The sequence below is a fragment of the Phalangium opilio genome, unplaced genomic scaffold, assembly GCF_054372755.1.
Source record: "Phalangium opilio isolate 3A_F unplaced genomic scaffold, DU_Popi_V2 ptg000079l_1, whole genome shotgun sequence".
NCBI lineage: Eukaryota > Metazoa > Arthropoda > Arachnida > Opiliones > Phalangiidae > Phalangium > Phalangium opilio.
The window spans coordinates 2,309,925-2,334,259 of record NW_028324187.1 but is presented as its reverse complement, the minus strand read 5'-3'; the positions used below and the strand labels follow the sequence as shown (position 1 = coordinate 2,334,259).

General features: G+C 34.0%; 1 protein-coding gene across 8 annotated transcripts in view; it reads left to right on the top strand.

Moving 5' to 3' along the window:
* The window catches only part of Ca-beta (Calcium channel protein beta subunit), a 46,563-nt gene extending 22,874 nt beyond the window's left edge, over positions 1–23,689 (top strand). For 2 of the 8 annotated variants that reach the window (XM_089845563.1, XM_089845557.1), the window contains 11 exons: positions 14,503–14,557; positions 16,155–16,271; positions 16,366–16,488; positions 16,555–16,688; positions 16,770–16,867; positions 16,952–17,088; positions 17,313–17,464; positions 17,544–17,656; positions 17,730–17,977; positions 18,042–18,347; positions 18,425–23,689. In XM_089845563.1, coding sequence (XP_089701689.1) covers positions 14,537–14,557; positions 16,155–16,271; positions 16,366–16,488; positions 16,555–16,688; positions 16,770–16,867; positions 16,952–17,088; positions 17,313–17,464; positions 17,544–17,656; positions 17,730–17,977; positions 18,042–18,347; positions 18,425–19,195 — 2,220 coding nt within the window. In that variant the 5' untranslated portion in view covers positions 14,503–14,536 and the 3' untranslated portion in view covers positions 19,196–23,689. Of the gene's footprint in view, positions 1–3,145; positions 3,837–14,502; positions 14,558–16,154; positions 16,272–16,365; positions 16,489–16,554; positions 16,689–16,769; positions 16,868–16,951; positions 17,089–17,312; positions 17,465–17,543; positions 17,657–17,729; positions 17,978–18,041; positions 18,348–18,424 lie in introns of those variants that run through there. The other 6 variants (XM_089845564.1, XM_089845560.1, XM_089845558.1 and 3 more) reach the window with 6 other exon arrangements.
* Positions 23,690–24,335: the final 646 nt, after the last annotated feature.

Here is a 24,335-nt window from a genome sequence, read left to right as displayed (position 1 = left end):
CTTTACTTTGCATTTATAGGAACATAAACCTAAAAATAATCTGTTATAAACAGTGGTCAGTGGGATAATATAATTTTTTATTTTAAATATAAAAATTCGGTTTTATGAACCAATAGAGCTTGAGAAAAATACCTCCACTTCACATTAGGCTTAACTTCATTTCAGAGTTGAAAACTAATTGTAAATCTGACTATGTTTAGGTTGGAAACTATTTTGTCCTCGTAAAGGATAATATTCATGAGTACATATAAATAGATTCATGCGGAGTATTTTTAATATATATCTTGTCAAATTAATTAGCTTAATTTTCTGGGTGTTAAACTATGATTTGTTAGATAACACTTTGCATACTTATAAGCGTAAGTTTATAATATAAGTCTCTGGCGTAGTCAATTCTTGCGTCATTGTAAAACTGCAGCATTACAATTTATACGAAATTTCACACTTATAGAGTGTATATATTATAAACGTATGTTATAAGCGAACCAACCACACCCCTTAACCCTTATTTAAATGATAAAGAACTTTTTGAAAGTTTCGGGACATTTTTATCGAGGTTTATAATATATAATACAAGCCAACCTAAACTTATACTTCCTCCAAAGCTTTCAACTATATATTTTGTCGAGATTTTAGTGTCCGTGCCAGGACTCAAGGTCTTTGGATTGAGTTTACTACGCGAAATACACGATGAAAGTTTTTTTTTGACGAGTTGTAAACTTGTAAAAGAGTTTTCAAACTATGATAAGAATTCTTACGCTGCGTCGAGTTTGCAATTTTTTTTTTTTAAATTTCCCTCATAGAAAATTAGTTTGTTTACCGGCTTTTATTATTATTTGCCTGTCAGAATCTATTAATTATTAATCACAATACGTTTTTCAATCAACTTAATGAATGTAATAACCGAACCATAATATCACTAATTTGATGTCAGTATACGTTAGTGTGAAACTAAAAAGTCTAAAAGGTCAAAAGCAAAAGATATTCAAGTAAACAAACATTCACATAAAAAAAAACGTTTTACTTCATTCATATAAAGGGAATTTTTAATCTTAAATTTTACATTTTGAAACAAAAGTGCGTAGGTTCAGCGACTCTTGAACTTTTATTCTAACGATATTTATTATTTACTTTACAAAGATTTCTCGAAGCTTTTAGTGACAGTTAGAGAAAGAAAGCGGTAGGCTTTTCTTCTCAGGCGACATTTTCTTAAAATCTAGAACACAAGCTTTAAAAGTCACACTCTTCGAAACTAGCTTGATACTACTATATGGAATCTTCTTACTATATCTCTCTGTAACGTTTTCTTGTCCCCAAAATGTTTCAAATGTTCACTTTGAAAAAAATAACTACAAACCACATTTAATTTAAAAGGGTAGAATAGGGTCCCATTCTTTAGAATCCAACCTTTTAGAAAGATTTAAACATAACCTAGATATAAAACAGAAAATTAAATTTACAATTCAAAAGTAACCGCGATAGAGAAAAATGTTTGTCACTGTCAATACTTCAAAAAGCCAAAGCAATATTTTCCGACAGTTGTTAAATTCTGCGTTCAATTCAGTGTTATTCAATTATTTATTATTTACAACTATTTTGAAGGGAAGAAACTATAATATCGCAGTCAGTCAGTTAGTTAAACATTTTAATCCAAAGTTATGATCCAATCTAGAAACCAATAAATTTTTTGAAATCTCCAGTACTTTAGTATAAACACCATGAAAATATCTCATTCCTCCATGAATAAAACTATTAAATAGTTATTACTGGGAGAAATTAGTTGTTGAACCAACAGAGTACAGTTAATATTCATGAGATAATTGAAACGCTCTTGATTAAAAGATTAAATGAAATTTTTCACCATAAATCTGGACTTAAGCCTTGGAGAGAGAGTTTGTGAACATTACGTCACGTTTCCTCTTTGCAAAGTTATAGGGACACTAACCGAATTTTTCTACTATAACTTGATTAATAGTATCTTATACTAAAACCAATCGAAAACTGTTTCGTCTGATAGGTCTTTTTAGGAAATAAGTTATGGTCTAATGATTTGTCTAGGACGTATTACAAGTGGTATTGACAAGCGGGGAGGGGGGAGACATTTGAGTCCCCTTCTGTTCCCTCGGACTCTGCTCTACCTTTAGAAGTCAACCCTTAGGCTAGGGCGCTCTCGACGACTGCCTGAGATGACAGATTGTCTCTAACCATGTTTGTACTTGGAGGTTTCTTAACCGCCTCCTGCAAGACGGAAGGGAAAACCTTGGCGGATAGGAAATACTTTGAGGCGGTCATAAATGTCCGAACGAGGGCCTCGCATGTCCAGCTGTAGCTGTCTCTACCTCTTATCCTTTCCTCTAAAGGGTTGACTAGGAGAAATCGGATTTTTCTTGCGTTATTGACCGATTTCTTCTAGTTTTTATTGACGACTTCTTTGCCTGATGATCGGAGAGGGTGTCAACTGGCCTTCACCCTCTTCCACCATCCCCACCCAACACCTCCATCGAACGTTTGCTCCAAAAATTATGGAACATTTAAATACAAACGATATGTTGAAGATTTAATATAGTTTAGCATAGAACGAGGACAATGTTCTCGCGCCTATTGGTGACCAAAGAAGGTGCCAATTTCGCGAACAACCTTTATGTTCCACTTTTGGTGGGTTTATGATTTAAAACCAAAAATTTGCAAAACAAAAAATAAATAAAAATAAAGCAAACACTGAATACAAATTAGTTCAAATGAAGAGCACATTAAAGCAAACTGATTGTGGGTTAAAGGGGGGGAGTAAGAAAGGGGTGGTGGGATGTTCGGAGTTTGCCGGTTGAATCGCGCAATATACGCTAGATCTACAATACTCCAGCACACGCGTACCACCAGCCAGCGGAGAAATCTCATTCTCTAGCTAAAGCTCCTATATCTAAAAGCGTGGAATGAAACTAGCTAAGCCTTGTCACAGCATCGGAGAAGAGAGTCGAGAGACTCGTCACAGCTTCTCCACGATCCTTTTAAACGCCGCACGCTATTGGAGGAAATGAGTATGAGAAGCTCTTCTCCATTGGATGGAAGAGACCCTAGCGGTCCCTTTTCTCTTCTCTTCTCCGTTCTCCCAGTCTGCGTGTAAGAGGGAGAGAGAGAGAGAGAGAAAGAGAGAGAGACAGAGAGAGAGAGAGGAGAAAATTCCTAACGGGAATCCATGTTGTAGACTAAACGCGATGCCTAGCCTATACAGCTACCGTCTGGATGAGAAAACCGTAATTCTTCCAGCGCTCGAAGCCAAGGTTTGGCGCTCGAGCTAGGACCTTTAATTCTTCCGTATATCCTAGTCATTTGTACAAAACCAAACCCGCTAATTTCTCTTCGCATTACCCCCTTCACTAGAAAGTTACGCGTACTAACTTTTACCAAATATACTACAACCGAGGCTTCCCGAAACGAATTTGGATTTTGCGAGAGGAAAGAAAAAATATTTTTGTTACTTTGCTGCTTTGGATTCGTATTCAGTATCATCAGCTTGTCTTGGATTTGTGTTTTAAAGAGATGCCGGTTCGCGTTTTGTGCTTCTCGGAAATCTTCGCGAGCTCCGAAAGTTCCGGCAGCCGAGGCTCGACTTTTTCCTTAACCCTAGGCTAGCTACATTTTCCAATATACCGGTTTTAATTTTTTTACCGTGCTTTTCTTCTTTTTTTAAGCCGTCTCTCGGGGTTAAGCGACTATTTATACGTAACTTAGGTTATGTACCATCATCGTTCAGTGATATATCCACCAAAATTAAACGCGTATCTTTTGTAAATAATTTTGTATCGCGTCGGGATCCAATGAAACTAATTCAAAGAGTGGTAAGTTCATGGAGAATATTTGGGTTCATTTTATTATATTTTCTTTAAAAAACGGTGCGGTGTTGTAAACTTATTATTATTAGCTTAAATGGCGGCTGTTTCAATTGATCTAAAATATGTGGCTTTAAATGGGCTTTTGTGATCGTTTTATTTTTGACATTTTCTTTTGCGGGGAGAGTTCAACTTTATGGAATAAAGTGCGTGAAATAACCTTCATTTAATGGTAAATCTCTCACAAAGCTACAAAATGAGGCAAACTAGGTCAAAATCGGTCGAATACTTAGAAAGTTACGAGCATCTTTAAAGCTCTTGACGTCATGTACCCCACTGCTTCCATATATTTTATTTTGTATCATTTCTTTCGATGTAAAAAACTTCATGAACGTAAAAATGTCCAATACATTTGCTTCGATCTCATTGGTTGATAACCCACAATAATAAGGCCCTATTAGTACTGACTGTCAGAATACAGTTAGTATTGCAAAATTAGCTGAGCGAGGATAGTAAACAAAATTATGAATCAACTCAATTTTTGTCGCAAGCTCTTCATGGGTAGAAATTGTAAAAAAAATGCTGACAATCGGTGCAATTCTTAAATGATGCAGTTTGGAAACGTTCGATGTATTTTTTCCAGTACATCAGTTTTGTAGAAAAACGAACAAATTAGTTTAAAATTGAAAGAGAAGGTATTTTATTGTTTTATGGATCCCTGGGATGTTTTTAGGTTGTTTCGTTTCGTATACGGTGCAACATTTACCGGTGTTATTTCCACTGGTCACGTCAAACCTCAAGTGCATCCGTGCCTAGGTTCTAAGAATTAGATAATAGTCCTTTCAAATATGTTAGGTATACGTTACTCTTACGACTGTTTTTCTGGAAGGGATATAAACCCATTTTAGATATACCGCGCAGTCTACCTCTTCTATACGAACGTACCCTTGTGGTTTTTCAAGTTTACTATATCGTTTCACGCGATAGAAACACTCTTTTTTTCTTTTGCAATAGTTGCAGACGTCTGGAAAAACTTTTATAGATTTTCTGAAATTACTAAGTATTAAGGTTCTGGATTTTTTTGTCAAAATGAGGGATGTTAATGATTATTTAATCAAAAAATGATCCTGATGAATTGTTGCTTTGAAAATCGTAGTTAATCCCCAAAATATTAATAACGTGGGTTTCACCCAACCGTTGAAATTTCAATGTTTAGGTGTTCCACATCTGACTTCTTTGTAACAAGGGGTTGAAATCTCAACCGAGGTACGCGAAATTTCGAAATATTTAAATTTTCATTTAGACCGTTTCCCATTTGGAAACGTAATTATTTTTTTTATTAAAATTAAATATCCGACCCCACGTTTTTCTAGTTAATCACTTAATGTTTATTTTAATTTCGTCCTTAATAAACAGGAAATGTTGCCTAAACGCAATGCGGTATTAATTCATTTCATCCGGTATCACTCTGAAAATACAATTTAATATTCGACAAAAATGATAAAGATTGGTTTTTCCAGTGAAAAATTCCATCTGTGAAATATGTTTTTTTCTTTTTTCTGACAAATTCTTTTTTATACATTTTTATATCTAAAACCATAAATTTTACCTCTTTCCGAGGCCTATGCCTATATGGCGGGAAAAAAAATTGTGACGGTACAAATTTATTGACATCGACTTTCAATCACGTGACGTTCTATACCGATCAACAAACATTTTTAAAGGCATTATGAAAGGTTTTGTTTGCTTAACGAATTTGTTGTTTGTGGATTGCACAAACAACATATTTATAGATAGGCCTTATTTTGAATTTATTCCCTTCGATTTCGGGTTATGAATTTTATAACAAGCCTCGTAAAAATGATGAAAAAAAAAGAAAAACTGTCGAAGCGTCGCAGTCAAATTGAAAATCCAGACGTTTTTGAATTGAGAGAGTAGAACGAACAGGAAGTGAAAGGGCTGTAAAATCGATGTTGCAGCCAAGGCTTAGAATGATGTACTTTGTTGGTCCCGAACCTCGATATCCTGCTAGGTTAGCGCAGTTTTCAAAAGAATTATACGTACATCCAGGGCTTTTGCTGGAATGATGACATTATCCCTTTTTTGACTCCTTTGGATACCACGTGATTGTTTATGTCATTTTCATTCGCCATCTACGCTCGCTCCAATTTGCGTCCGACTTTTCTAAGCTTAAACGCAACAACAAAATGCAGCTGGCTTTCCCGCGCCTTTAAAAAACCCCATTTTGAGTGCATCAGTACCAGACTACAAGAGGTTTTAATCTCCATGAACAATTTTAGTTTGCGCATCTCTAGAGTTTCTAAAAGAACTGCCAGTACAAGTCACGTCACACTTTAGAGAATATAGGCCTACATTTTTGAAAGTCTTTTTCTTAGCAGATGGGAAACCAGCGTTGCCCGGGTAAAGTTTAAAATGTATAGACGCAACTCTGTCAGGATGTTTGGGTCACTTGTCTGGCTGCCATTTTAAAAACATGGTGGAATGTTGAAACAAATAACATAAAACCCGTTTGTTGGATATTGTGATGAAGTGTAATCAGTGTCATTCTGGCCACCATTTTAAAAATATGGTGGCATATTCAAACAAATATCATAAAGCCCGTTTGTTGGATATAGTGATTAAGTATATTCAATGTCAGCGATTGAAAAATACAAACTTTCGAGAGGAAGTTGTATTTTTTTACATTTATGGCCTCCATTTTCCAATATGGTAGCGGATAAGAAAACATTTCTTAAGCTAGTAGCCGCTGCTTAAGACTTATGTTCTAGCGAAATCTCAGCTTCTAAGATAAAGTGGTTTGGGTTGGTCTTTATTATCAATCAGATTATGTAGCTATCAAGTATATCGTTCAAGAATAGTTGAACATAGGACTTCGAAGTTTTAATAGCAATGAGATTATGCAAAAATTTTAGTTTTACTGCAAGATGAAACTTCTCTAAATTGTTTCTTAACGCATTTAAACATCCCTATCCTTTTCTTAACCTTTCTATTGCCTTTTTAAATCTCGGATAATTGCGAGATTTGGAGAATTTCGGGATGCAGAAGCGTGCCTGGCTTCTTTTTTTCCGAATGTACCGTTAACTGCTCTATGCTTCCAGTGTTTCACGGGGTGCTAGTTGCCAGTTATCTTTACATTGTTCTATCGTTGGCTTGCAATCAACTCGCGGAGGGCTAGGAGCAATATGATGAGCTCTGCACGATCTCAATTGCCAACAACGGTTAAAGGCGTACTTAAACTCATCACGAATTATATTTATATAGGATTTAGAACATCAAGAAACTACCATAAATCTCATCAAATCACCATTCCTTTTGAAAATACGAACTAAAAAGTCTTAAAATAATGGATGAGAGCGCGAGAAATGAGCTTCACTTCTTCATGCAAACTATGCTAAGCCTTAAACTTTTAAAATTAGGCTTAAGTAATGTTGTTTTCCATTTACCGTTCTCGATCTATCCGAAGGAGCTTACGAAAGCCTTTGAGTTCTGCTTCCAAAATTGTTATGGAGCGCTCAAGAGGTAAAAATGAAAAACTCAATAATAACACCGATTTGCCTCTGGTGTTACGCAAGACTGTTGAGTTCAACTCGAAAGCATAAATTGTTAAAATTGGCCAATAATTAAGGGAAACCAAAATTAAAGCTCACCATGATATTAATTTCAAAAGTTGTGAATTAAAAATAAAATCGCTGAGCTACAGTTTTGCCAAACTTATTCTCCATGTGTTCAATTTTAATTCGTATATTTCAATAGAATGAATGCATTTTACAGACTATAAGAATCCATACCATTTACACAAGGAAGCCTGGATTTAGACTCACCCAGTGAGTTAGGCCTCCTTGTGTAACACCTGAAGCCTAGCCTGTGTAAATTGTATGAATCCACCTAGTCTGTAAACTATGTGTACTTAATTTGAAACGGGACGTTTAAGTAACTCTTTAACGTCGTCTCCTCCATCAGTCTTCTCGTCTGTCTTTTCTATATATCATGGTTTGCATGCCTAGCTAGGGTGGTTGGTCGCCTATTGCTGGCATCAACCCCTTTGACGCGTAGCGGCACTGGGTTCCCAGTTCTATGGTCTTTTTTAATGAGGCTCCCTATAAATAGTGGGTACCCCTACATCGAGCGACACTAGAGAGATAAATTTGCTACGGAAAACCTGCAAAACTAAATTGAAATGTACCTAACTCTACAAGAACAACTCTTAACTGCTAGAGCTATCATCCTTTTTTTCTTTCCTTGTTTCCTCCCTTCTAGATCAAATATTAAATTAAATGATTGTGTCTTTCATAAAACATAAGTGCATTACGTAAGTTAAGAGGGTTGTTCTGATGAGTCTGCCATAAATGAAATGATGTATTCTTTAGGTGAAACTGCGTGCAAAGTGTCAAGGAACATGGGGTTTGCAATAATTAGTTCCCAAACATTGATTGGCCCCTAAAACAATTAAATAATCACTCATGTACAGTAATTAGCTTTACTTTCCACGTGTCGATGTCATATCTCACTTATTGGGACTTAACACGTGTATGAACTTATTAGAATTTTCTATGAATACAAAATATTGAAAATCAAATATTCCTTTCCAAGAACAGATTTTAATCTACTAGGCCTATATTTGAGTCAGTTTAGTTTTTGATTGCAAATAATGCCTGTTTAACTCTATAAAAAATAAGATAAACGTTCAACTTTTATGTTATTTAGCATATGCATGTATAGATCTCAATAGAATTACGTAGCAGCATTGGTAAAGGATAAAAACCTGGTGACATCTTTGTCCGAAACCAATTTTCCTGATCCCTGAGGAGCATCCCTGGAGTAAAATATGGCCTTTTTCCACGCGCTTTTATTAGAGACCAGAAAAGATAGATAAAAGAGGAAAAAGAGAAGGACCAATCGCGAACGAAGGACTCCTATTTCGTCTTCAATATCGATCTATTGACGTTGTTTAGTCAACTGGTATGAAAATATGGTATACAATATTAGTTTCAAAATGCAAATATTATAAATTAATAGTTAGTGTATGGGTTTCTATTACAACAGTTCTTCTCATAATACATCCTCTCAGAGAAAATGAGGAACCATAGTTAGCCTCTTCAAAATTCATTGTACATTGGGTTCTATTGGTGATTTTGGGTCGAAAATGTTCTATGAAAATTTGCCCCAAGGCCATCGCGCACAAAATATGATTGGAGTGCAATTTAATACTAACGATATTTTTTTTTCTTTTTTTTTCAATATATTGCATCCAATTCGGTCTAATAGTGTTTTCGACCCAATTCAGTTTCTCTTTTAGAATAAAAAGGTGGAATATATAGAGCTTTATTATACCCGCATAGTATAATTTACTAAACTATTGGGAAGATTCTGAATATTGTGATTAGGATGAAAGGAAACGAATGGTTCAAGGTAATAGGATGTCTTTATATACTATATAGTTAAAAAGCTCGTTAAGCAATACGATCTTATGGAAAAGCCCTTAAAAGACAGATGAATGCAAACCTCGTAATAGAGTCCAAACTGTCCTACATACAATTTTAGCTTAAACTTGGAAAAAATAAATAATTCAGAGAAGCTCTAGTAATTTACGTTTCTTGTTGAAACCGGTGCAGGTTGACCGATTATTTTATAATTTCATAACTATAGCTGAGCGGATAAACACCCTAGACCTAATTGTGCTGCTAGGTATATGGGTTGGCCTATTTTACTTAGGGGTCAAGCCAAGAAAATGTGTTTCAATGAAAATTATATAGATAAACATACCAAACAGACTGATTTTCAAACGCTACTCTAAAATATAATGCTTAAAATCAAGGATGATAAAGTATGTAACTTCAATTGATACAGATGATGACATAACGATGAATTTGTGTGCGCATGCAATTTCGGAGGTCTAAATTGAAGTTTGTTAATATGGTGCAAATGTGTGCCGATATTAAACGTCCTTGTTGTATCCCTCTATTCCCCCGAAATGATCCCGTATCTCTAAGGCTGGGTCATTGACCCTTGGAATCTTTTCCCCTTAGCTAGAGTTTGCTGCGGTATTCGGCTCACGCATGCCGTTGGAAGAGACTGGAGGCCCCCACTATCCGAAACGTCTTTCCTCGGATCCGCATGCTCCTTACTATCTTCTCTGTCTTTCTTCCAAAAGCAATTTTAATACATTCTCGCCCTAGAAACGTCCGACGCCTTTCGAGCCTGATAAAGTCTAAATATTATTCTACACGCTTTGAGAACTGAGTTTGTCTGTACTCGACCCAGTCTGTTATAACCTTTTTAAAGCTCAAAAATTTGATTTTAAAGTTTTATTTTTCTCTTGAACTTTTATTACGATTATTTAACATGTTTGTTCTTACCGTCTATTGACATAAAACAAAAGTGTTCAAGGCGAGGAGACGTTATGACGTCATTTGCAATAAACAAATATAGCTTGTACAAATTAAATATACTTGAAAGTTGGGATTAAAGTTGTCTATTTTGGTTTAAGAACTAGTGCATTTTTTTGTTCTCATGTACATGTTGGGTATATTTCTTTAGTCAAAATTGTTCACCATGTACATGATACACCAATTCGATCATCCTGATAAGCCATCACTGTTGAAGTTAGGCAATCGAAGTTTATTCCATTGATTGACCAAGCTGCCACGTCATATTGAACGTTGATTGCCCATTTTCCGACGTTATTTTGAACACTCATGTTCGCTTAATTTGGAGCGGTTATCGATCAAAGACAAAATATCAGGCTCAATCTAATTCTAGAGCATGGTTAAAAGTCGATTAATCAATCTTCTAGCATTTAAAATAGAAAATTCTTGGTTGAAATTTGGGGTATGGATGCTTGTTTAAAATGTAACGTGACTTTGTCATCACCATTCTTTCTCTAGAATCGTTTGGTTGGTTCCTAATGAAAACACAGGCCCCCTAAATTTAGAATGTTTTTGAAATTCTCGCGGTAGATATATACCCTCGTTCGTTTTTTTAAAAAATCTTCCACTAGCTGTCTTGGACCATTGAAAGACCTTGTTACCAATGCCAAAAAATAGCGTTCACCCATAAATACTCTAGTGTTTGTTTTTTAGCATAGGCAATATGATAACGATAAGTCTAACACTTCCCACTACCGTCGTGGCAAATGAAGCTTTGTTTACATGTGTATCTCGGCGTGATTTGAAAGTTCTCGCTATTCTAAATCTGATGAACTCCTTATTTATTCATATTGATATGTTTCTTTTACATGAATTGTCACAAATAAGAAGTTAGTTCAGTGTAAATCATGTTTGTTTCAGAAAAGCACACTTTAATTGACGTATTTCATTGAGTGTCATACTTAGTGGTTATTATATCACTTAAGCTATTTGGTACGTTCAAAACCTGGCCCGCATTTTTCGGAAGGAACCGCAACTGGGTTAGTGGTGCTTTCCGAAATATCAGTTGACAAACTTTGAAGAAATGTTTTGAACTTCTCATAACTTAAAACGTTCGTGAAAGACGGAAGTGACATTATTTTATGAAAAAATTCGAGCAATAAGTAGAATTTTAAACCAGGTCAATTATATTATTATTATATTCGTTTGTTTAACTATTTATTTCAATAAATATCAACAAGTATTTTAATTGCGATACAGTATAATCTTCAATACCAAATTATTTAAGATTAAACTTAATATTAAACACAAAGGTCATTCTTTCTTTGAACATCACGTACCCTTCGTTTAGAAAGCAACATCCAATGGGGTTATTTCATCGATAAATGTGTACTACAACAAATTTGAGTTAGTACTTTTTCATGATACCTCCCACGCATAAGGGGACTGACTGTAGATGGGAAATCGATCCATTGCTCGCATTCCAGTTTAATCCCTTCTAATGGCAGTTCAATTGGAAAGAAAAACGATCGTGTATCAGCTTCGAAAATATTCTCGGTATTTCTTTCATCTGCTAAACATTGAGAACGAGGGATTCATACGTTTTATTGACTATTTTTTTGTGCTGGATTATTTGAAGTTTGAAAAACTCGAGATCACCAAGTTCTCGCAACTCTGATCCTCTGACGGTTTCGTTGTGTGATAGCTTTGAAACTTGGTGAGTGAGAAAGAAAGTGTTTAAAATACTTTCGCACTCTTAAAGGAAACGTTGAATGGAATGGTATTTAAAATATTTATTTTTAAAATAAAGCCTGAAATGAAATTACACTTCTAAAATAAATTGATTCAGTTGTAAAACATGAATTTTATTTCATAATCTTTGAAATGAAGTTAGGTTTACTAACAAGATTTAGACAAAATATACCATTACAAAATACCCTAACTACAATTACCTTCAGACGTTCACAAATGAAATGGTAGTTCATAGATCCTCTAAAACTTTAAAATCGTTCGGTGACACTTCATACAGTTGTAAATTGTTTTCAAGGCAATAATCAAGTACTTTCATCGTCTTTCCATTCGCAGTAATCCTACTCCGGAGTAGCTCTAGAGACGATCTGGTCCCTATAGCTGTATTTTAAATCGATAACATTTGGTGTTTCCCGTACAAAACGACCTTCCCCGCTCTAGCCCTTCGCAAGATGCGTGTAAACCTTTACTTGTTTAAAAAACTCTCCTGTATTCCTTTTTTTTCGTTAACTTCCATCTCGGGAATAAAACCCGAAAGGGTTTTCTACTTTTTAAATCCTGCCACTCAATGTAGTACTTCGATTGTGTGTTACGAAACAGAGGGGACGTAACTAGAGTTTCCTTTCAACCTAACAAATAATTAACGATGGATTTTACATTTAATGGCCTTCTCGATTCATTATTAAAGGTTATTTCGTCGTAAAGTCTCTTCGAACAAGAATCTTTGGAAATACGTAAAAATATCAATAGAATCTTTCAATTAGCATAAGTTGAAAAGATATGTTCCATAAGTTTGTCTGTGGTTACAAACTGGAGCTTGTCATGAAGTGACATAGGTCATAGATTCTCGTAAAGCTACGCCTGGTGAGGCGCTGTCAATGGCTTAGTACAGACTAAATAAGATGCAAAACCGAATGTAACCAATTCTCGCGTCGTTTTCGAACTTACAAGTCTCTTGCATTTCGAAGTATAGGTAGTGTCCTACTTATGTAACGTATCTTATAAACTCATGCTATTAATAAGAGCGTGACATCATTTATGAACAAGCCCTTAAACCACGACAATATTTCATAAATCTCCCATCCCGAAATCTTACAAATTACAAGGACCCTTCGAGGTTTGGACAAATCATTAATTTTCTATCCTCATCACTAAGCATCTCTCTCCATTTTCACTTCAACAATTACCTTGAACGTAACGTGTCTCAATAGGTTCTCCATTAAACAACTCGGCTCCTAATAGCGTAGGTCGTGTCAATCCAAGATTACTTACTTGAGATATTTTTTTTTACTTAATTACTCCCACGAAGGGAATTCCAAATTGCAAACGAATTCGTTTAAGTTCTTCATTTCTTAACGATAGTCTTTGGATCCCTTCTGATGGTGGGTGATGCGGTGAGAGCGATAAATGTACTAGAGGGGAAGTACTAGATCATTATTGGCATAGTTTTGACTCTCATTTTCATCTCCGGCCTCTGAGCTCTCCCTTCTCTCATCTGTGAATCCACTTTGGATCAATATTTCTCCCCCATCATCTTTTACTCTACCATGGATGATGGAAATTTTCAATTCTAGTATTGGCTGTGGTTCGAATCAAGGAGGAATTGAAATGGAGTTGTAATTTAGTATGACGTTTTTGTATTTAGATGTTTAATTCACTTAAAAAGTTCTGGTGAATTTTAAATCGCATAATTGTTAATTTATATTTTATATCATGATAAAAAATATTCGTAAAATAATTTTAATCACGTAAAATCTCAGAATCGGGTGCTAGAAGTTGACAATATAAGAGTACATTCGCGGATAAGATCAATGAAAACCATAAGTGCTCTGGGTTGTGTTCAAGAGTTTCGAGACCATGTCCACATATGGGTTATATGGCAGATGATTTCATATGAAGATAGTTTTTTGGGATTATTTTTCCTAAAATTTCTGGTATCTCAAACATTTTAAGTATAAAGGTTTGAGCTTTAAAGTTTTATTTGGTTTACGAATTATAGTCTGATCGATAAATGAAATACAATATCTTACAAATTCGCTTCTCGTGAATATTGTCTGGGTTTCAATAGTAAAAATTCATTCGGTTTACTAAAAATATTTCAGTTAATGAAATGAACTTACTCTGCCATATAAATATCAAATTTTTATTCGTGAAAATTATTAGCTGATTATAATTTATAATTTATAATAAATGTCCAGCAATGTTTTACTTAGTTAAAAATGCAAAAACATATTACAATGATTTTGAAAATATATATTGCAAAAACATATTGCAATGATTTTGAAAATATATATTGCAAAAACATATTGCAATGATTTTGAAAATATATATTGCAATATATATAATGGGAGGGTGAAATAAAATTATTGGGTAAACCAATACGTTAAATTACTAGATATTTTATTGATTTAAATTAAAATTTTATTTCTTACATCTTATAATTTGGGTGTTATAAAAGAATTTCTTTATTTTCTCTCTCTATTTTTGAGTGCTCATTTTCTGTGTTGTTCTTTTATTGCATGTTTGCGTGGACTGAACAGTCTTGGCCCACACATCCAACCCCAGTGTTCTGTTATGTCCAAGTACACACCACTGGTAAGCTTTTGCTTTTTCTTATTTTCATACATTTCTATTCTATTTTCTATATTTATGATATTAAATTAATAATTCTATTTTTTTTGTAACAGATTTTTATTTTTTTTTTCTTTTTAATTACGTTTCTTTTTTTCTTCACTCTATGCACTCGCACTTTTTACTCATTTTACTTTTGCTTCAAATTTTTGTAATATTTTTTTAAGAGTGTAAAAATTATAATTGATATGGTTATTAAAGGCAAATAAATGTAACATAAAGTGCACATGCAACGTGTGGAACTTGGCGGTGTAAATATCACGACACTGGGCATACGGAAGGCTTTCATCCACACCAGTGCCTTACTTTGTGTTATTTCTATTTACTTTTGATAATACGTATGAAATTACGCTTAAAACGGAGAGCTACTGCGCAGTGTTGATTTGGCTTATTATTAAAAGCTCAGAAGGCCACAAGTAGAAGTAATGCGTAATAATTAAATATCTGCAAAAATTACGGTATTTTGCATATTTTACTTCTACTTTATGGGCTTCGGGTGTGAGGACAACCTTCAAAAACATGTTTTTTTCTTTTTTTCCCGGTATCAGCTTAGGGTGGGGCCATTAAACCTTAGGGATTTCCGTTAGCCTAAGCTACTAGGAATTTCAACACCGCTGCTGTTATGATTAGTACCTTCATACTGTTTACGGCAAACTTTGCCATTTTTTCTAATTATCCCTAAAATAAGGGAAAACCAAACTAGCTTTCTCTAGAGCTATTAAGTTATTGAGGCCCGTAAAAACTATATTACCCTCTATGGGTCCGCTCAAAGCGTCCAAGGCTGGCGTTTAGGCAATACTAATGTAAAAATACTATCACTCCTAACTATCAGGACTAATTGCGATTTGAAACAGAAGTTAAATAAGATAAAGTAGAGCTATTCCTTTAATCCAATCTGACCTACAACAGTCTGGACTTATGGATGTATCTAGTGTCTAAATCGAATCCGATCAATAAAACCTTGATGTTTATAAATTACTGTATTTTAGAATTTTGAAATCCTAAAAAAAGCCACGTGATTTTTATCCATTAGCTGTAACATAAATTAGTGAAGACGAATTTTTGAAGAGAAACATTCTCGGAAAAGGGCATTTGCCTCTAAAACCTGGACCATTAAATTTTCAAGTCATACCCTCTTAGAGATTCGACCTACTTTTTCGATTTTAATCTTTTCACTAGAAATTAAAGACGGCCATGCAGTAGAAATCCATTTTCTTAATTTTCCATTACCAGATATTAAATTGAGTAAAAAAAATCAGTCAAAAAAAATTTCCTCACACCAAATTACGTGTTGCAAGCTAGCACCGCGCGAATGCAGCTAAAGCGGCACGGCACGGCTTTTATTTGGCCTACATTTAAGTTTTAGGCGATCGATTATTCAAAGACCGGCGAACGTTAACGTCGTTCTTAAGAGTAGAATTTGAATGTTTCTTAGAACTGGCGAAAGTAAACTAACGCAATTTTTGCAGCCGACTCTCGTTTTTGTTTGAAATTAATTAAGATAAGACGGGAATAATAGTAATTTTTTGGACTGTTTTTCTTTCGTGTTGTTGACAAACAGGGATCGGCAGACTCCAATTATAGCCAACCTTCCTCAGATCTGTCGCTGGACGAAGAAAGAGAAGCTTTAAGGCGGGAAACAGAACGTCAGGCCCTAGCACAATTAGAAAAAGCTCGAGTAAGTTATTCGATCACTCTACAACCTGGACTGGACTACCGTTGTGACTTTATAGAAACTTCTTCATTTCAAAATTAAATATTGTTATTTGTAGACAAAACCAGTAGCATTTGCAGTGCGCACCAATGTGGCTTACGATGGTTCCCTGGATGATGATTCACCAGTCCACGGTTGTGCCATCTCTTTTGGCATCAAAGACTTTCTCCATATCAAAGAGGTACCACGCTTATGCGTTTAGTTGTTTTAGACATTTCACTAATTGGATCTCGTTACTTCTACTTAGAAATACAACAACGATTGGTGGATCGGTCGTTTGGTGAAAGAAGGCTGTGATGTGGGATTCATTCCTAGTCCCGTTAAACTAGAAAATCTTCGTCTGCAGCAAACACAGACGAGGAGTAATAGACTATATTCTAGGTAAGGTCTAACCCTAAACCGCCCTAAACCTTGTCGTCGTCTCTAATATAGAAGTAACAATATTGTTTTGATTAAATTCAGTAAAACCAGTTCCTCCAATAATTTGGGAGGCCTAGTCAACGATGTCCTCTCAAACTCCAAATCCTCCAACTCCCGGGGTTCCACGCCACCCACTCCAGGTTCGTAGCGAGCATTTGGTCCCGTTTTGTCGTCTCCCCTCGGTTTCTTAATCGAAGAACGTTAATTTGTTGCAACGTTTACAGGGTTTGAAACAGACCAGAATGGCTTGGAACCCAACCTCGGTGGCGAAGACAGCGACAGCCTCAGCAATTCTAAGCTGGGAAAGTCTATCACGACGCCACCGGCTAAGGAAAAGAGAAAGCCTTTCTTCAAGAAGGTGGCGAGTGTTGTTTTTTCCTTGAGGAAAAATATTATTAAAATTTCTTTTCAACTTCTTTCACTTTCTTCGTATATTAGCTAATCTATAGATTAAGACCTTTATGGTCAAGAAGTAGAATTAAATAGGGCCATAGTTAAAAATAACTTTTCGAAATCGATTTATTGCAGTGAAGCACTTATTGGGACATTGTTGATCAATGCAATTTTCTTTTTCGTTTTATCTAGTCTGAAAATATTCCCCCATATGACGTAGTGCCTTCCATGCGACCCGTGGTGTTGGTGGGACCTTCTTTGAAAGGTTACGAGGTTACGGATATGATGCAGAAAGCCCTTTTTGATTATCTCAAACACCGTTTCGAAGGGAGGTCGGTGATTGGGTATGTATCATCACTTAAAATTACGTTAAAAATCGTATGCATATCAGCTGACAATATAGCATTTTTTAAACCATTGCAGGATCATAATCACGCGAGTGACGGCGGACATATCACTGGCGAAGCGGTCGCTATTGAACAACCCTAGTAAAAGAGCTATCATGGAGAGGTCGAATAGTAGGTCGTCGTGCCTGGGTAGGTTTCTTAACTTTTGTTCAGTTCTCGATCAATTTGAAATTGATCAAATATTTTATTTCCTATTATTTAGCCGAGGTGCAAGCTGAAATTGAACGCATATTTGAGTTAGCTCGAACGCTTCAGCTTGTAGTTCTGGACTGCGACACTATTAACCACCCGTCTCAACTTGCCAAAACGTCTTTGGCGCCTATCGTAGTTTATGTTAAAATTTCTTCTCCAAAGGTATTGCAACGTTTAATAAAATCCCGTGGCAAATCTCAGAGCCGTAATTTGAACGTACAAATGGTGGCGGCAGAAAAGTTGGCTCAGTGTCCTCCGGTAAGTTTTGAGGCTATAAACAACAATGGTACATGACGAATAATGACGATGTGTTTTTGCGTAGGAAATGTTCGACGTTATCTTAGATGAAAATCAATTGGAGGAAGCGTGCGAACATTTAGCGGAATTCCTAGAAGCTTATTGGCGAGCGACGCATCCGCCAGTTCAAACTCCACCCCCGACGATCCAGAGGCCGATTCCGTCACCTCACGCCTCACCCAGAATCGACCCGGCATCCGGGGATCCCAATCTCGGACATGGTCCGGCAACGGGAAGCGGCGCGGGGCTTTCCAGGCACAACACCACACCGCCAGGCCTTCATTATAGAAGTCAATTAGATAATAGGAGGGGGCCCCGGCACGTAGGAGACGTAAGTCAAAATTTGAGTAAACTTCTTCGTTTATGATTTTAACGAATGTCTATTAAAATGTTTTCCCTTGTCTGCAGATGTCCTCACCGGACATGGATATGCCTTTAGACTATATGGGTCCTCACGATCTTCGAGGCGATCCTCGCGACCACCGGGATCGGAGGGACGTCATGCCTCCGTACGACCGGCATCCAGCCGAGCTGCACGATTTCTACGGTCCTCCCGCGTCACACGCGGCACCTCATCCGCATTACCAGAGTCCGGGTCCTGGTCCCGGTCCCGCGGGTGTCGGTGGTAGTTCTAGTAGTAGCGCGACGCATCATCATCATCATGGCGGGCCACACGCGCACCATTCTTCCGCGGCGAGTAGAGACTCACGAGATCTCAGAGACCGTGATAGGGATCGAGGGCTGATGGGGCCTGTTGGCGGCGCGGGTAGCAGGGGACTGAGTGGTGGGCCCGGGCCCGAGTGGGGACTCGAACCTATACATCCTTCTCTACATCATCACCCCCATTCGCAGCATCCCGACTACGAAGACTACGACTCGCCTTCCACGGAGGGACTTCCTCCCCATGGGGGGACGCGCTCCATCATGAAGGACGACGGCAGGGGGCAGCACGAGCTTCGCGACACGAGAGACCCGCGTCTCGATCACGAACCTCATTACGGTGGACACTCGTCTCATCATTCGCGCCCGCCCCTTGGCGCTTCGGGTCCCGGGGGCAGCGGAGGACACTACCCGCCTCAAGGTCACGGACCCCCACCGGGGCACCACGCTAGGGACAGAGACTACCACTCTCCTCACAGAGGAAATAAGCCACCCAGTCGACCAGTCAACGCGATATAACGAATAGTAGCTAACGTAACAAAATATATTAAAAAATTTAAGGAAATTACATTGCGCGAATAATATAAAAAAGCGGGGTTTTTTATCTCTAATTTACATTGTTGGATTAACATTTAATTTCCTTACTTTTCTTTCCAGCACCCCATTAATTAAAATAATCTATAATGAAGTTTCATAGTTTGCTCCTAAATTCCTTTCTTTGAAGCAATTATTAATTCTTCCTTCTTCTTCTTCTTAAAGAGTGTTTCAAAAAAATATCGGATGAAATTCATCCACTCGCAGTTTTAATAATTGATCGTTACTTCATACACCTTTTCATTTTAAATTTCTTTCCGGTACTCTTTATATTTAATAAAATTACAAATCACACTTTTATCGTAGTTAATAACGAGAATTTAACCCCTTTGAATCCATACACAAATAATGCGATTGCGGAGTTCAAACCCCCCTTAAATTGTTATATATATATATACTTAAAAAAGCAAAGACTTGAAAATAAAATATAGGAAGGTTTAAAAATAAAATACAAAAGAGACTCATATTAAAAAAAAAACTGCGACAATTTTACTGTGATTGGTGAACAAGAGAAGGATGCGCGTGACAGGTGTTTTAGGTCTACATGTTATAAATAAAAACAAATGACATTTTTGTCTATTATTATATCTATATAATATAAAGTAACAAAAATTGTTTTTTCAAAAAAAAAAACCAGAAGAAAAAATATAAATTAATTAAACCAAAGAAATCTTTCTATTTGACAAAATACCCTTTAAATCACCACCCACGTTTAAAACAAATAGTATTTATAAATTTATATTATGGTTTCTTCGTTGTAACTCCGCTTGGCCAAAGTTTAATTGGTTTTAAATGAATTAATAAGTCACTCCGATTGTCGTAAAAATTAAAAAAAAATCATATTTAAGCCGAGAAAAATTGTTTTTACATTTTTTCTGGAACTCTAGTCTAATATATATATTCAAATTTAAATAAATCGTAATAGCTTAGATAAATTTTACACATCAATGGAATGCCGAGATAGTTAAATATATTATATATCTTGTAGTAAATTTGAAAAATTTTAAATTTAGAGAATTGAATATTTGAAAAACTAATTACAAAAACCAACGGGTAAATAAATTTAGATAATACCCTATTGAACAAATATTTGTACGCGATCGAATTATATTTTGCGACAATCGGATTGTTCTTAAATTCGGTACACAAATTTCGGCGTATAAACAGAATATTTTAAGGTGTCAATTTTGCGAAAATCGTGGTTTAAATTTCGTATTTTGATAATGCTCAATTAGATCTTTAAAATGAGACCATTTATGTCCAAATTGGAGCAATACGCTTTGAATTTAGAACGTTTTTATTTTTCCGCGATCTTTACAGCTGTAAAACTATTGTTCCGACCCTCGCTGAATGGCTGGCTGGTTTTCTCGTGACCCCTTTTCACTTAACATCATAAACAAATTTTGAAAAAGTTCCAGCTCTCGTTCTTACATTTAGAAATTGACTAAATTGGTGTCATTTTAAAGATCTTAACAAGCTGTATCAAAATACATCGTTAAAATCAACAAATTTATCGTAAGATACCATTTAAAATAAAACGTTATATTTATTTGCTTATATCAAAATGAAATATTGTCTAAGAGAAACGTTTGAATGGGACACTATGCATATTCTTAATATATAAATATATATAGCATTTGGGGAAAAATTTAAAAACCACAAAAAAAAAATAAAAGAAACTAAACCGAATAATAAAATAAACAAAGATTATAAATTATGATCACGATATAATTAATATAAGATATCCCGTCTGCGAAAAACATTTTTTCTACCCAACGTAATTGTACAGTTGTTTAAATGTTTGAATTTTTCAGAGAGGGTAGTTTCAAAAAAAATTTATAAGATATAAGAAATACTATTGTGAATGAATTTTTTCATTATCTTTCAAACAAAAATAATCGTAGTTGTTAAAACAAATTTAAACATCTTTAAATCCCCTTGTTTTTTCATTCATTTAAAATCATTCTCTAGCGATATTTGCAAAGCGCTAAATTCCATCTCGACACCACGACGAAAATGAATCAATTAATGAGAATAATTAATATTTAAAAAACCAAAAATTATTTTTCAAGTTTTTTCGAATTGGGATCGATCAAATAAACAAACATAAATTATACGAATCTAGACACCTTTTTCTCACACCATATTTCCTCCTAGAGTGGCAATATTTTAATTAAAAGAAAATTAATTAATTTCAAAAAATTATCAACCGTGAAAAAAAAGTAATATTAAAAAAAGAAATTAATCCGTCTGTTTACGAAAAAAGAAAAGTATTTGAAGAATATTTATCAGGGGCTGTTTTATTATTGTTTAATATTAATTGGTTAATTCGGATTATTTACTTAATACCGGTATATTTAATTAGATTTATAATGAACTTAATTTAATTAGTATTTAATATAAATAGTGATTCCGTTCAAATGTTAATTTCAAAAAGATATACAAAGAAATTGTTTGAATTAAACGCGATTATAATTAATAACAATTTGAATCGGATTTAATTATTAAAATAATAATATAAAAGAAAATCAAAATATTTGTGTAAACCGGTTCAAATTGTTGATTAAAAACTCAAATAATTTCTACATCCGTGTTTAAAATTAACTATCAGACTAAATTTTCATCCTAAAACCTACGTAACTAACATTAAAAAATTGATTAACAATTATTAAATCGAAAATAATTATAAAGTACGGTAATTTATATCGATTCTCGAAAATTAAAATATTTTTAGGACGAAAATTTCGTCTGTGATCAGCAATTTTTAAATTACCCCTAAAATATAACCGGTCTTTTTTAATTAATTTAACTATTAATTTCGCCCCGTTATGGCGAATAATTCAGGAGGAAAAAATTTATTTATTTTTCCAAAAACCGAAGATAAAAAAAAATTGTGAAAAAGTAAAAGTTAAATCGATTGCATCCCACGTTTATTGGAATGCGTGTAAATAGCATTATAAGCTCCTAACCAAGCTGCCTTTCTCGAAACTTAAAAAAAAAAAAAAACAACAACCTTTCATCAAATGCTCATTCTTAAGCACCTTAAAAATATGTAAATGGAGAAAACATTTTAAATTAACAACAAAAGTTCCACGAAAAAAAAAATTAAATAATATTAAAAATAGAAGAATTTTTGATCATAGTGTTTTTCTGTTATAATTTAAAGAAGATATATTAATTTGAGGCGTTATTTCTCCATGTATATTTCAAAACTTTTTAAAAATATAAAATACAAAAACGCATGTATGAGAAAAAAAGTTTTATATAAACAATTAAAAATAAGAAAAAAATTTAACAAAAATTAAAATTCTGGTAAATTACAAAAAAAAAGAAAAAAGATTTAATATATTGTTGTGTAAAAGCAGGCTTGTTTTTAAATTTGGTTTAAATGAGGTGTGAATATTATATATTCGCTAAAATGTTACACTAGTGTGATACATAACGGTTAATACCGCCACATTTTAATCAAATAATTTTAATTTCGAAAAATGTTATTGAAGCATTATGGGGGGAAAAATTAAAATAAATAAACCATACAGCTATTTAGTGTCGGTTATGCAATTTCACACAAAAACATAGTTTAATTAAATAATTAACTGAGATTAAAAATAAAACAATTTTCTTCCATCAAAAAAAATCCCCAAAATTTAAAAATAAACTAAAATATACCACGAGTGATCCAATTTTTTAAACAAATATAAAACGGTATATATAGGATCATTAAACAAACATACAAACAACAACAAACAAACAAACAAAAAGATATAGCTTTGTGAGAGAACCCCCCATATAAACATTTTTCTCAAAAAAAAAAAATAAATTAATTTTTAGACCTATAAAAATATTTTAAAGGTTTAAATATAAATAAAAAAAAATATTTACGAACTTAAAGAATAATACAAACAAAAATAGTAGTTCGTAAATATGAATAAATCAACAAATTGCCAAATGAAAAATAGTTGAAAAATTTCTTCTCTTTTTCAAAATCACCAGTAGAATTTTTTAAGAAGGAAATAAATAAAGAAAAACACAAATTAATTACGATAAAATAAAAACTACCGTAACGAAATAAAATTGAGGATTAAAATAATACAAATTTGGATCATAAAAATATTGCCATGCAAATGTTTAAAAATAATGGAAATGACGTCACGAAACGAACACACTATGGAAAAAAATATTAACGCAAAAAAAACGAAAAATTAACGTTGGGTTTTTCTATAACAAAATGCTCTTCTATATAATTGCCGAATTTTGTCTTGATAAAAAATCTAAAAACTAGGCAATTTTTCCCACCCCAGACAAAAAAAAAATACAACCAAAAATTATCTCGCCTGGCCTGCACGGTTTGAAAAATTTTTTAAACTCAATTCTTATATAGTGAAAAAAATAATAAAAAATTTCAAAAAACTTGACAAACTTCCAAAATTATTAAATATACAAACAATCGTTTGTTTGTTCGTTCCAACCAATAAATTATGGCCAATTTTTAATATTCAATTACTGTTTGAAAATATTCGAATGGAAAAGGAGCTATTTGGTTCTTGTTTATATCTAATTTTTTTAAATTAAAATAATACTGATCGACCAAATAACCTCTTTTAAAGTTGTTATATTTTAATTATTGTAATTTTTTCGAACAATAATTGAATAGTGAACGTTAGGTTTTTAATTAAATTTAGTTTAAGGTACATTAAGTTAATTAGTATTTATATATAATATATATAAATATATATATATATAAAAAAATTGACGTTATCGGAACAAATATAAACTTATACATGTATATCAAAGCCTTACAAGAAAAAAGTCGAAAAGAACTGAATTATAGTTAATTTTAATTAATTATTTAAAATACTTCAGAACGTCTATACAAGGTTTTTCTTCTTCGAGACATTTTTTTATTATTATTATTATTATTATTAAAGTATTTATTGTTTAAATTTCAATATTTAAGCTCCCCTTCTTTTTTTTGGTTATTTATATTATTATTATATTTTAAGGGAAAATACCTAAAAATTAATAATAAAATATATACAACTGGGATATTTGATTGAATGATTCA